General features: G+C 36.8%; 1 protein-coding gene across 4 annotated transcripts in view; it reads left to right on the forward strand.

Annotated features, from left to right (window-relative positions):
• The window catches only part of NCKAP1 (NCK associated protein 1), a 58556-nt gene extending 48764 nt beyond the window's left edge, over positions 1-9792 (forward strand). For all 4 annotated transcript variants that reach the window (XM_086751577.1, XM_086751578.1, XM_086751579.1 and 1 more), the window contains 5 exons: positions 84-177; positions 1581-1697; positions 5252-5361; positions 7933-8022; positions 8613-9792. In XM_086751577.1, coding sequence (XP_086607703.1) covers positions 84-177; positions 1581-1697; positions 5252-5361; positions 7933-8022; positions 8613-8729 — 528 coding nt within the window. In that variant the 3' untranslated portion in view covers positions 8730-9792. The remainder of the gene's footprint in view (positions 1-83; positions 178-1580; positions 1698-5251; positions 5362-7932; positions 8023-8612) is intronic.
• The last annotated feature ends 4478 nt before the right edge of the window (positions 9793-14270 follow it).

A 14270-nucleotide genomic window follows, 5' to 3' on the forward strand; every position in this document is an offset into this window, starting at 1 on the left:
ACAGCAAAACTGTGCTTTATCATGTTTACACAAAAAGCATTCAATGTTGTCTTTTTTGTAATTATCTTTCTTCTGGTCCTTAGGTGGCAATGAATGTATATGAACTGTCATCAGCTGCTGGATTGCCTTGTGAGATTGATCCTGCCTTGGTCGTAGCCCTGTCTTCCCAAAAATCAGGTAAGAAGTTACAACTTCTCTTTTCTTTTTTTTTTTTTTTTTTTTTTTTTAAGTGTTTGAAAAAAGAAAGGAGACAAGATGGGAAAAAAAATAAATGCACACAGGCATGGAAGTGTTTAAAGTGTTAGGAGACTTATATCTTGGGTCCTTTGTATTCCTTCAGTGAACTCCATACGTGGCATAAGAACACGATTTATTTGTGCCTGCTGCCTGCTGATCTGTTAGCTTGAGAATCTTTTCAACCACGCGTGAATTAACTTCTTGACCTAGAAAAGGATAATGAGTAGATGTCGAAGGAGTTTAATAGCTAATGGTGAAAACTGCTGTAATTTAAGGACAATGAAAATAGGACTGTTATTGTGAGGAATGACAGACATAATCAGTTCTGTGGTGCAGATGTGTAACAAATCCCTGTCATGTAAGGAGGCATTAGGAGCTGAAATGCCAGCTGAACGTGCTTCATGAATTTCACAACATTGTGTTACTGGTGTGTTATACAAGTGTTAACATGGCACTTACAAGGGGAAACAAGGTAAAATAAACATGTATAGTGCTGTCCTCTTTAAGCCACCACTCTCTAAGCTTTTCTTTTTTGTTTATTCTGGCAAGTTCGAAATAATTAATTAAGACTCTTAAGTGCTTTTTGACAGTCTTCAGCTTTTTTCCCTGTCTTCCTTACTGAGCACTCTATTGTTTTTTTTCTCTGTATATAATGGATAGTTAATGTTGTAATCGGATCGTGACTATTTTAAATGCTATCTAAGTTGCTTTTTCTTGCTTAAATAGTAGTTATTTTGGAAGGGGAAAATACAGCTAATTTCAAGGAACATTTTAATATTCAAGCTTAAGTGTCAAGCACAATTTATTTGCCTACCTGAAAAGGAAAAAAAAAGTGTATTTGTTTTATTTATGTTATATGTGCAATATACGTGGATATGTATCTTTGAAACATAGCTAGTATCTGAAATAGCATTTAAAATAGATTATTTCCATTGTGGTACAGCTGTGAAATGTTTAAGCTGGGTAAATAAGACGGAATTTCTGTAGATTTTCTTGATTGGTTAGGATCTTGTATTTTGATTCTTACCTTTGCAGTTCAATGTATTTTGTTTTCAGTAATTTAGTTTGTACAGATATAAGTACTGTATTTCAACAACTGTTGACTTTTTTTTAAACTAATTTTGTGCGAATGTGTGGTGATGCTGCTGTAAAGACCCTGTGTCTTTTGGCATGACTGACATAATATTCCTCCTTTCACAGTACAGCCATTGAGTTTGTTGTTATGTTGTTAATGGATTTAAATTTTGGGTTGGTCAAACATTTTACATTCTAAACTGCCTGCAGTTGAAGGAAATAGTTTGATTACTCCTTTAATTAAAGAACTTTATTGTTTTTGTTTTTAGAAAACATTAGTCCAGAAGAAGAATATAAAATTGCTTGCCTTCTCATGGTGTTTGTGGCAGTCTCCTTGCCAACTTTGGCTAGTAATGTGATGTCTCAGTATAGCCCTGCCATTGAAGGTAACGTAGACTCAGCTAAATATTTGCTGTGAATTCTTTCTTCATCATAGTCCTGGTAGTTTCTTGACTACATTTGCTTTAAATATTTGATTGCATTTTGTAGTGAACAAAATTTAACAATCTGTTAGCCCTAATCCAGAGAAGTTACTTTAAAAAGCATTTACTTAACTCTTGTTTGAGATAACTTTTTGTGAAAAATGAGTCTTCTAAATGAAATTTTAAGAGCAGTTCAGATACTGTAGGGGGCAATCTTGTACTAATGTGTGGAATTGCTAGAGCATACATTCTACATGTGAGACATATTATGCAATGGTATAGGTGTTTTAGTAATCTTTACATTGGCTTTGAGCCACTCATACAAGGTGTCTTTTCTATATTTAATGTGCTGTTCATATTACTAAGCATAAAATTTCGAAAACAGAATCTGGAAGGTGTAAGCTGTGAACAGAATTACATCCTACACAGTACTTCAACTTTCTTACTTTAAAAAAAAAAAAAAAAAAATTGCCTCAAGGAAATTCTTTACATGTAATCCACAAAAAAAGTTCTCTTTCAGAGAAAATTAAGTTGAAAAAAAAAAATTACTAACAGAACTGTTCCGACACATAAAAAACTCACCTTTCAGCTGTTCAAGCTATTTCCTTTGTGCTGTGTAGCATGGCTCACATGAGAGACCGTGTTTATTCTGCATCCATTTACTGGGTACAGCATGTTTTTCCTATTTTCTTTAAGTTGCATTATTTTTCATCCACTCAAAATTTAACTCACAAAGAATGTCTAAACTGACTTCTGAAAGCTTAAAGTACCAGGAAAAGACCAAAATTCTGAAAGCCTTCTGTATCACTTTGTGTAGTATGCAAATGACATTTTTTGAGAAACACAGAGATTGTTGTTTTAAATAGAGTTAATAAATGTTTTCTTCAGTTTTGAGAGATTAGGGATCTGTTAACTCTAGTTGTATTTTAAACAGATATTGTAGCCTTTTGCCAATTGCCAAAAAGTTGGATAAGTCTCTGATATAATGAGTATAACTTGAACGTTGATTTGAAAAGTTACAAATTTTAAAGGTAACGTAAAAGAAAGGTTTTACTTTATAAATACATGAAAAAAAAACCCCTCTGGAAGTGCTTTCTGCTACCAGTATCTCCTTCAAAAGCATCTTACCTACTGTCGAGTCTCAGATATCAGTTTTGTACTACTTGCCAGGGGGACAGTACTAGAAGTTTCTAATAGTTGATTATATTTTCATGTTCACCCCTCTGCAAATTTATTTCTAAGAATGTGAGTCAGGCTAGCCAGAGGTTCTCCAGCTGGTTAGAGCTGCAGGTTTGCTTTCCTCAAATTCCTCTCTTCTAAGTCTCTTCGTCCTCAGGTTCTTAGCAGGCTGAAACAACAGATAATTCTTATCTTCTGCCTGTTTTATACCATGTAGTTTCAGTATTCCAGTTTCTGTGATTCTATTTACATTCAGTAACTCTTAACATGAAATCAGGCAAAGTCGTGTTTCAGAGTGGATTCTTAAAGTAAGAACAGTTAATAAGATCTCATAAAACTGTGACTGGAGAGAAGTTACATCTAGAACTCAAATAAGTCCGTATTAGGAGTTGCTACTGGTTTTATGAGATGTGGCCTCTGTATTATGTAACTCTTTACTGAGTGGGCTCTTTTTTATTGAGAGGAAAAGAGTCTGGTACAAGAAATACATAAAATATGCTCTCCTTACAAAAATAACTGAGCAAACAGAATATACCTTGTCAGTCCTGCCTTCCTTGCATAATACTACTTTTTGTTTTGTTCTGCCCTTATTGTAGAACATCTGGCTTTAGACAGTTAATATAGATGCTATTTCCAGAATAAGAACTTAATAAATGCTGCTTTTTATGAAGTAAATTCCCTGGACAAATCTTGAATTTATCTATCAACAAGTCACAGATCTGAAGGAGTTTCAGCTTTCTAGTCTGGCAAGATGCACCTCGCAAATACAGACAGTTCTTGGACAGCTGTAGCAATGTCTGTGTTCTCTCTGCCTACTTTAAGATCAAGCCTGTTTTTTCCACTAGCTCCAAATAAAGGCTCAGTCTTGAACAGACCTTTACTTTTGTTCCCAGTAAGAAATCTGAACTGCTGGTCAAATATCAGGCTAGAGGACTAACTTGTCGTCTAGAGGCTAGGATGGAACACGAGTCTGCAAGAGACAGCCTTTTCTAAATACTTGAAACCTGTCGCAGATTGGAAGACAACAATTCCTTGGCTGAATTCCCTTGCTGATGCTTTTTCTACAGTCTCTGAGACATAAAAAAAATGAAGTCACTTCAAGAATAAATATAAAATCAGCAGAACAGATGTTCTTGACTGATGTTCAAGGAAAGTGGTGATCTGTTCCTTTTTTGGACGAGCATATTCATGCATCAATATTTAGTTGAAAAATAGGAGACAGAGTAGGAGTATCAGCTCTGGGGGGCCTGCTGGTGGAGATCCACAGGGACCTTTGTTGGGACCTACTAGTCGGCATATTCATAGATCTCCTAGAAGGAGGGTATGAGTGAGGTGAGAAAATGTTCATATGTGAACTTATTTGAGGCTATTAGAGAACCAGAGAGCTGTACAGAGATATGACACTGAGTAAATTGTGCAATAAAATGACAAAATTCATTTGAAGTAAGGATAATGATATGCATAGGGAGGAAAAAAAAAAAAATCCATTTTTCTGGTGTGGAGTGATGACGTTTGGCTGACCTCACTCCTCAGTCATGATCTTAGCATTATGATAAATGACTGAATGACAAAATGAGCTCAGTGCTCAGCAATGGTCAAAAAGAACTGGTGAGAATCAGTAGTGTTTGCATGCTTGTGCACTGCTTAACACCTTCAAAGACCTCCTCCTTCCATATGCTAGTGCTTTCCCATTATATTTGCCCAGGTGTCTGTTAATTTTGTTTTCAAGTAATAGATTTGACTTTATTTTCCTAGAAGAGATACCAGGCTTGCAGAGAAGTAGTTCTTCTGCTCACTTGGAAAACTAGTGTCATTTAATCACCTTCCAGGCCTCTGAAGCCTGGGTGAATTCTGGGCAAGATGTTAGGTACAGCAATTAGCAATTTGACAGTTGTGTTCTTGAGTTCCTGTAGATCTCTTGGTTAAATGCTGGCTGGGCATCACGACTTGCTCATTTATATAGAGGGGAGAAAAACAACCAATTAGCTTTAAAGAAGTCCTGCTTGCGCGTGTCTTTTTAGCCTAGTCAAGTGGTAATACTCACAAGCTTTGTAGAAGCCAAATAAACTTCCAATATTTTATTTTTCCTTTTTTTCTAAAAGCCACAGGGATCTTTGTCAGGTTGTTCTGTCCATTACAGCATTCTGAGGGGAAATCTGTATTTCTGGTGGCTTTCCTGATACCAAGCTCCTAGTACCAGAGCTTTGCTGCTGTTGTGTAAGATGCTAAAAGCTGATCTTTCCTTGGGCCAAGCCTGTTTACTCTTTGGTGATGTTTTCCGGAGAAGGCTGTCATTTTCAAACGTGATGCTGAGGTAATTTGTATTTGTTTTTGTTTAGGGCATTGCAACAATATTCATTGCTTGGCAAAAGCTATCAACCAGATTGCTGCAGCTTTATTTACCATCCACAAGGGAAGCATTGAAGACCGTCTTAAAGAATTTTTGGCCGTATGTATAACTTCATTTCTAGAGCTAGCTTCGTTAAAAAGAGGGGAACTCTCACCACCCCCCAATGCCCCTCAATTCGTATTTATACACAGCCTGGCTTGCAGAGGCCTGTCGTTAAATTATCAATGTGTTTGTCATTGCAAATGTTACCTTTACAGCAGCAATCAGCCGTGAGTAATCTTAATCACAAGGGTGTACGATAAAGATTTAGCTTAGTATGAATGAGTATTGATTGACCAACATTTGTTCCTGTAGCAATATTGCTTCATAATAGTTATAATGTTACTTATTTTTCCTGTTATAGATTGCAGAGGACCTAAAGTTATTGTATAATACAGTGCTCATTTTGACTAGGAGAAAATCAGGTGTGGTTAAGTTATTTTTTGAGATCTAGCAGTAGATTAAAATTTATATCTTAACAAGAAAAGTTATCTGTTGACTTCAGGAAGTTTTTTCAAATTCAAATGGAAAATGTAATATTAGATTTGGGATGCAATGCAATTGATTTCATATAAATCTGGTTTTGGTGCACAAGAGAATACTTGTTAATACAAGTCTATATGTAGGTTAAATTTAGCAGTAGTCCTTTAGCAATAGTTAACTGTGTGTGATGTTGGAAAGTAACAGGAGCAAATCAGTACAAGAGTCATAATTTTTTTTTCAGTATAATCTTTAGTATTTTAGCACATACCATCTCTTACATTGTGTGGCCCATGACTGGAGAAAGAAGCGTGCAGTGCATATAAAATCAAGTTTCTGTCCAGAAGACTTTTTCCCATTATGTGCTGGACTCTTTAGTTTATTTTACTTTTTCAGAGAAGGTCAGAGTGGCTTTTGAGTTGCACCTTTTGACATGTCTCCACTACTTAAACAGGAACTGTGTGAGAGCAGTGTGTTACAGGGATATTTGGGAGAGGAGTTTTTATGTTTTAGAGTGAGCTGAAGATCAAAGCTTCTGAAATCTTTGGTTGGTGCTGAAGAAAAAAAAAAAATCGCAAGTCCTTAGGTGGTGGTGATGCATTTTAAATACATTTTGTTGTCCTTCCCAAGTAGAAATAGAATTTTAAAAGTGACTCTTAATTAGCTGATACTTGAAGGGAAACTAAAGGTGAAACAGCAGCCTCACTTGAATTTTTAAAATTGTTTCTCCTTTGGAGAGATTCTTTATTTTTGGTATTTGGCCTTGAAATATTTAAAGAAAAAAAAAAAAATCTCTTCCCTCCCTTATTTTAGGTGCCTTACACACTTACAGGGGTGGGATAATAGTAACTTTCTGTAACCAGAAGTCCACAGAAACAATTTTTCTTTTTTCTTGGTTTTTTTTTTTTTTTTTTCCTTAAAAGGATCTTTCATTTCTGGAAGTTCATTGCATTTTGTAAAACAGAAGAAAACCTTTGGCTATTGACCTTGTGTAACACAGCTGCTGGCTGTAAAAGATGAAAGAGAAATGGTTGTGTCAATTTGCATACATTTGACAAGTGAAGGAAACCAGTATAGTTTCATGTGATGAAAACACTTTTGGTATGAGGTTTGCGTTTTTTCAATGTTTATGAACTGGTTTCAGACCACTGCTTTTACTGCACAGACCATGACTTGATGGTTCAGATATTCTGATAATCTTTTTTTTCTAACACCTTTTATACATCATTTACTCTCAGTCTGAAAGAAAAACATTTCTCTTAAGAAGAAAATGCACTGCTGGGGATGATCTACTTTCCTGTCAAAGTTAATTAAATACAGGAAAAAGCTTACTAGGTTACTTAATACTGCTGAGTGTTATTTGGAAGTACGCACATTCACTTTATAGTATAAATTGATTAATGACAGTATTTGTTCAAGAGGAATCATGGTTTAGATTTTCAAGTTAACATTTTGAGTTAAAATCCATTTCAGGTAAATGTGATTTAGGCACACTGCTGTTGCTTGGTGTGAGTGTATAAATGATGATTGTACATCTGAAAGTTGAAAAGAGTTGTTTTTTTCAAATTTTTGTAAGGCATGAAAACATGGATTATCAATGCATCTGCAAATGAAGTATTTTACCGTATTCTATTATCCTGAGTTTGTAAATACCCAAGTACGTGTTACAGATTTCTAGGATATCTTTTAAAACTACTATTGGAGGATTGCTCATGGTCTAATAAAATACTATTCATTTACATTTAGGATGGCATTTCTTCAATTAAAAATATAGAAAGTAAAACTTACTTTGTCCATCTATTGCAAAATGGTTATAACTTCAAGCAATAAAAACTCCAATCACTTTAAATCTTATCAAGAAGCATTGATTTTTATATGTATTTTGGGAAGGACAGGGAAAGTAAGAGCACATATTGCTTGTTAAACATTGCTAGAAACAAACGGAACTGGCTCACTGAGACTAAAGCCCAGTGATGGTTCATGCGTTCAGGATTGCTTACCTTCCTTTGCAGTGACCAGCACACAGCGGTGTCTGTTGGCTAGGATATTGATTTCTTCAGAAAGGTTTTGTGTGTGTGTCTATAGCAACATAGCAGAAGACAACCAATGCATTGTTTCATTGATTGCTTTGAAATACTCATTTTTATGTAGCTTGCATCATCTAGCCTACTGAAGATAGGCCAGGAGACGGACAAAACTACTACAAGGAACAGAGAATCTGTTTACCTACTACTAGACATGGTAAGCTTTTGTTTATTTGTGTTAGTAACTTCAGGAATAGGCTCCACATTGCGTCATTCAACAAGGGGGTTTGGGGTGTCACTTTGTGTGTTGTAGCTCATCAACCAGTGGAAATAATTTTGTGTCATTCTTCCTGGCATTCTAGTGTTGGAAATTGTTTTCATCCCTCCAATACACACACACATTTTTACCATCGTCCTTCGTCTCATAGAACATTGTGTCACTTTGTTCAGACCATTTTTGTAGATCATTTAGTACATACAATATTAAAATGAAATTTCACATTAGAGAAGCACTGTTCAGAGTTTGTGGGGGAAGATCCTCTCTGCTTCTTTCCATATTTTTTGTCTTTTGGAAGTGGCAGGAGTCCTATATGACTCTGTCCATGTAGGAAATCTACATGGCTAGCGTTGAGAAGTGGTGAGTTTATAGCAACATGTTTCTCCCCAACGCTTACACTTTTTATTCTTTCTTTTTGCTATGAAATCTGTGAGTGGTGTTGTGGTGCAAAAGTATCTCCATGAAACAAATGAGCAGCAGCAGGCAGTAGAAGGTGTTCTGCAAAACCTTGTGTTTCTGCTATGTTTCAGATTGTGCAGGAGTCTCCATTCCTGACGATGGATCTCCTGGAGTCTTGTTTCCCTTACGTCTTGCTGAGAAACGCATACCATGCTGTCTACAAACAAAGCGTCACATCCTCTGCCTAAGTATCTACTTACTGGAGATAAGACATAGCACGCGTCTATGTGGCCTCAGTTTTATCTGTAAACTGTGGAGCTATTTTACTTCATGGCCTGATGAACAGTTTTGTGGATTATAAACTTTTTCCATCAAGTTGTATTTCTGATCAGTGGTTTCTTAATATGGTTGTACTACAATATAAGCTTGGTTGATTTTAGGTTGCACATTCATGGAGAATCTTTTTTTCTCATTTCTTCCTTTTTTTTTTTTTTTTTTTTTTTACTTTAAAGCTTCAGTTATGTTTAAAAAAATACTACTTCTGCTATATGTTTTTTGATATTGATCATGCAAAACAAAAATTGCTTGTTTATTTCCCAGAAGAAAAATGTATTTAGTGATTATTTTAGACAGTGTAGCTTTCATCTGTGTGTAAATTATTTCATATAGGGAGAGTTATAATCTTGTACCTATTGTTCTTATTGAAAACAAATATTGGATGTGCATTTCTGTGAAGTAATTACAGCATTTCTAGTTTTATTTTGAAACATTCACCGATCTACGTACTATGACACTATCTAACTTTAAAAATGTTATAGGACTGCTTATCCTTCAGACAGCAATCCTCTCCTGATACTCTTAAACAACAGCAAGTGGTGTTGTTTGTATAAAGCATAGTGGAAATTTTTTTTTAAACTAACTTCTGTGGTGCCCTGTTGGCATTAACACTACCATTGTACCCTGCTGTATAATAAACATTCTTAGACATTTATCACATGTTGATAAAATGTTAGCCCTTAACCACTTTTTATATGTTTTAAATTTTTGAAATTCAAGTGTACCTTCCATAACATACAATAAACACTAGACTGTATTATCTGTAGGTGAATTATTTTTAATATAAATGTTGTCCTAGTATTTTAAGCTTAAACTGTGCTGTTGTGCATTGATTTACATCTCACAGGTCATTAAATATCAATCCTTAGAGCTTTTATGTGAAGACTTCTTTTAATCCTTCACCTTTTGGCTTCCGCGATACTGAATCTTGTAAAAAGTTGGAAGAAAGAATTAAAAACAATGTAAAAAGTGTCAGTTTAGTGCCATTATCCTTTAAATCTTAATTTTGCATAATAAAGCGTGAAAAGCATTTATGCAGTACCTACCGATGGCAGTTGTACCCATAGAAATAACTGTATTGTTAAAGTATAAAAATTAAAATAATCATAAAACGGGAGAGTGTTGCTAAACCCGTACTATCAGGCCTGACTGAGACAGATGTATAATAGGCCTTTTTTTATCAGTCGTGCAAATTGGCACGCGGGACAGCCTTGGCTCATTTAGCCCGAAAGCTGACCAGATGGTCGTGCTCTTTAATCCGCAGCGTATAAAAGCTATGTGTTTCGCAACAGGCTCTGGACATTGTGTAGAGCCTCTGTTCCTGATGCAACTTCTGTGCGTGCTGGTAACTTTTTCTGTTCTGAAAGAGCTGTTGTGTGCTCGGTTACAATAGCTTCCTCTGTCCAGAGGAAAAAAGTACTGGAATAAAATTGTCCTAAGGAAGTAAGACAGTACGTCTATATTTTTCCTGATTATGCATTTTCTGTTATAGCCATGGAACTGTTTTTAAATTGATAATTTAGTATCATAAGGACAAAGTTTGTTCATAAAGAAGTTAGACTGAATGTGAGACTTCAGAGTTCTGTAATATTTATCATTAATATGTTCAAATGTCTTGATTTTAATTAAGATTTTGATTGTAATGTAGCTCTTTGTGGAAAAATAATGCCTCTTTTCAAGACTGACTCTTGAAGAACTCAAGTTTAAGAAATAACCTATTTTGTGTGTTCAATCTTTTTAAGTACAAAGCAGTTGTCCTTGGTTGTTTACCTCGGAACCCTGTCAGCTTTCCGCTGTCTGAGTGGTTACTGAACTAGGCCTAAAAAATAGGTAATCTCTGACAAACACGAGTGCCGTTTCTCTGCAACAAGCTACTTCTTATGTGGTCGGATTAGATGCAGTGGTGAACCTTTTAGGCTCTGTAGCTTCTGTGGGAGCCCTTACACGCTCGTCTGTGCTGTCTGGCACACAAATCCCTGAGATATGATGTCTATCTAACTACCCTTCCTGGAGGAACTCGGAGCAAGGTCAGAACCAAACCAGAGAACACGGAAATTGGGGAAGAATGATGTGGACTCATCCATGTATTGCTTGGATTTTGGAGTGGGTTTGGAGGGGTTTTTGGTGAGGGTGGGAGGGTGTTATTGCATTGTACTTGCTTGCTGTATTTCTATTATTTCTGGTTTCAGCTGAGCTACCACAAAGCTATATTAGAGCTCAGACCTGCTTGTGGAAGGCAACATCAAGCATAGTCCTCAAGGCAGCCTGTGTCCATGTACTACACAAACCATAATAAGCCTGTTCGACAGAGTTTGTTGGGGAAGAAGGTAGAGAAGGAATTCTTCCTCTGGAGCTGGCAACACCGTGTCCGCAACTTAGTAAGTTCAGCTGTTGACACTGTATATTGAGTCATCTCAGGTGGCCTTTTGTGAATTTCCAGGAGTGCGTGTAATTCCTGGAGCATGATGCACCGACGGCTGAGCTGGTTCTGTATGGAGTGAGTTTGCATCAAATGTCGTCTTCTCAGGGGAGGGCTCTGCCTCATGCAAGAGAGAGTATGGAAGAAGAATGTCTTCTTGCTGCTCATAATTTTTTTTTTTTTTTTAATTTAAAATTTGTGTCCATCAGGACAAAAGACAACCATTGAAAATAATGGCTACTGTCAAACCTTTTTTGCTGTAGCAATTGGTTTTCTAGATAGGAAAAGGAATTGGTAACCAAACTGACACATGGAGTATACTGGTTTGATGCACTGGAGAATGGCGTTCTCCCCAGAAAATGTTGAAATGAGGCCGGTGATTTGAGGAAAGATAGGAGCCTTCTTCAGCAGGTCATCATGGGCTTGTATGACTTTGGAGCTTATTCATTCCAGATTCAAGAATTCTTGACCATAAGTAAATATGCCTTGCCTCTACAGTGTATTTTGCCAAAAGTTTCCCTGCTTCTGGGATCCAGTATTATGATTCATACTAAAGAGCGAACTCTCAGTTACTTAGCACTAACTGTTACACATTCAGGGAGTGTGGGTATGTGTGAATAATGCAGTAACATTTCTTAGGTGAATTGAACAGTCAAGCTGATCCAAACTCAAAGCTAAGTTTATAGGTGTGGCCAATTATCTTGGTGAATGAATAAGAGTTTTTTAGACATAGGCTTCAAATGATTTTCATATTCAAATTCAAGCATCTTGTAACTCCATAATAGATGTTGGATACTACAGAAATAACTTATTATAGTTGTATTCACTACTAAACTTGGCTGATAAATTAAGGACTGTATGAATACAGGGAAAGAGTTTCCATGTCGATCCTTGTGGCTAGCCCTGAAACACTGACACGGCAGGCTGTGCAAAGCGAGGTAATTTAAATGGCACCTACACACGTGTGATTTCATTTCGTGGATGAGCACCGCCGTTTTCAGGATTGTCAAGTAACCAATTTTCAAAAATACTCAAGTTCTGCCTATTTTTTTTAAGTACAAATTCTGAATAATTTTTATTACAAACATAAATCTTCCCTTGAAACGACAGAAGTTTTTTTCCTTGAATTGGCCGCTCCTTCTACGCTTTTGCTGTTTGTCATGTTGTAAAGTCAAGTTGTACTAACACATAACAAAATGAAAACGGCCCCCTGACCTGTGTCCAAAACCATATCTAACCTGCTATTAGTCATGCTGTTTCTAGCACTACTGGGTCAAAACGACCTGCGCACTGGATATAGTGTCAGCGTGTCTCACACAATTCATTAACTGAAACTGTTTATATTAAAATCAGAATCAAAAGCTTATGCTGAGCTTAGCGTAGAGCAAGGGGATTTGAATTGTTTCTGTGTAGATTTCCAGGCTGTTGCCTTGTTACAGTAATCTGAAGTTTTTCTCACAAATAATAAAGGCAATAGCAACAAAAATGAATCCATTCCTTGCATAGGCATGCAAAGGGAAGAGGAGTAAAGCTAAATATGTACTGTAAATATATCTTCTGCTGATTATGGCATGATAGGAAAGAGGAGTGAGGTAAGAGGGGAGTTGGAAGTGGTGATCATAGTGTTCTCAGAGAAGTTGGGAAAGATGTTGCTCAGTAACTCCCAGTCCATTCTGTAACTTTTAAGTCTTGTTTGACACTTTATGGATTCAATCTAGATTGTATCTCTCGGACTTCAGAAATGCATTGAAAAACCTCAACTAAGGTGTCATCTGGTTTCCACTCTGTACATGAAGCCAACTTGTCCAGCGTTAGGATCGTTTGTAAATAAAGGATACCTCAAAGTGCATTTGAATGCATTTGAATTTTATCATATAACACTAATTGTTTGCTGGCCAATCCGTGGTGGCACCAGTGCTGGTTGGAAGTGGTCACGGTTGTTTGCTAAGGGCTGTGTGGCATCAGAGTTCATTTGGTTTTAAATATGTCTCTTCAGCTGGTGGAATTGGATACTGTCCTGTGGATGTTGTTGGTCCAGCTGACACTTAGCATAGTTCCAGTAGCTATCCGATGCCTTTTAAGAAGGATCCTGGAGCATTTCAAACCATCACCTTGGAGCTTCTCAGAATCCCAGTTACTGGCAGAAGGTCCAAGCAGCAAAAAAGAGAAGCTGCATATCAATATTGTAATTTTGCAGGTAGGTGATGGGGACAGCGAGTAAGGACACAGCCTCCAGCATAAGGTGAGGCTGAGGTGCCTGGACCTCAACTTCTATGTCTACGTGCTGTTAAGCACTCAGTGGCCCTAGTGTGAAGGGGGAGAATGAAAATAAAGCCAGTGATAACCACTGAAGACCATTTTAAAACCACCATATCAAGAGAGACGGGGCTGTGAGAGTGTGGGTAGTTTGCAAAACATTGGAGCTGAGATGCAAAGCAGGCGAAACCCCTGCTGCCAATAAAAAGCTACTAGTAAAAAATCCTGTGGTGTTGGAAAATGTCTGTTTCTAAACTTGTATTCTAACAATTCCAGTGTGGTGACTGACAGCCCTGCAAACAGAGAACAGGCTCATCAGTTATTTAATCAGTTCTTAGTGAGCAGGTAAAATACGCAAGCTTTTGTAAGTCACAAAACCTTGATCGAGTTTATTCCTGTCCAGTTAAATTGGCAAATATTTGTGTGTATGCTTGTGAGCTGTACTGCTAAAAAAGGATTTGTGTTTCCAATTTTAGTAAGCGAGCCTGTGGCTTCTGGGAGAGGAAAAAAGCAGCATTGTTTGATGAACATTCTATAAATGTGGAGGAAAAAAAAATTCCTAGCCTGAGAAGAGCTTGTTAGGTTTACGGATCTTGTGAAAGAAGTACTAGGGGAGGATAGTGAAATGGCCACAATTAAATCATATAAATATTTTCTGGAAAAAATGGCACTAGCTTTTTGCCTTAGTAATAGTTGAGGTATGGAAGTTTGAGCAGAGAAGTAAAGCAACTTTAAAACATGGAGTTCTCAACACTCTCACCCCATTATTTAAGGGCTT

This window comes from Chlamydotis macqueenii, chromosome 6, assembly GCF_036417535.1.
Source record: "Chlamydotis macqueenii isolate bChlMac1 chromosome 6, bChlMac1.mat, whole genome shotgun sequence".
In the NCBI taxonomy this organism is placed as follows: Eukaryota; Metazoa; Chordata; class Aves; order Otidiformes; family Otididae; genus Chlamydotis; species Chlamydotis macqueenii.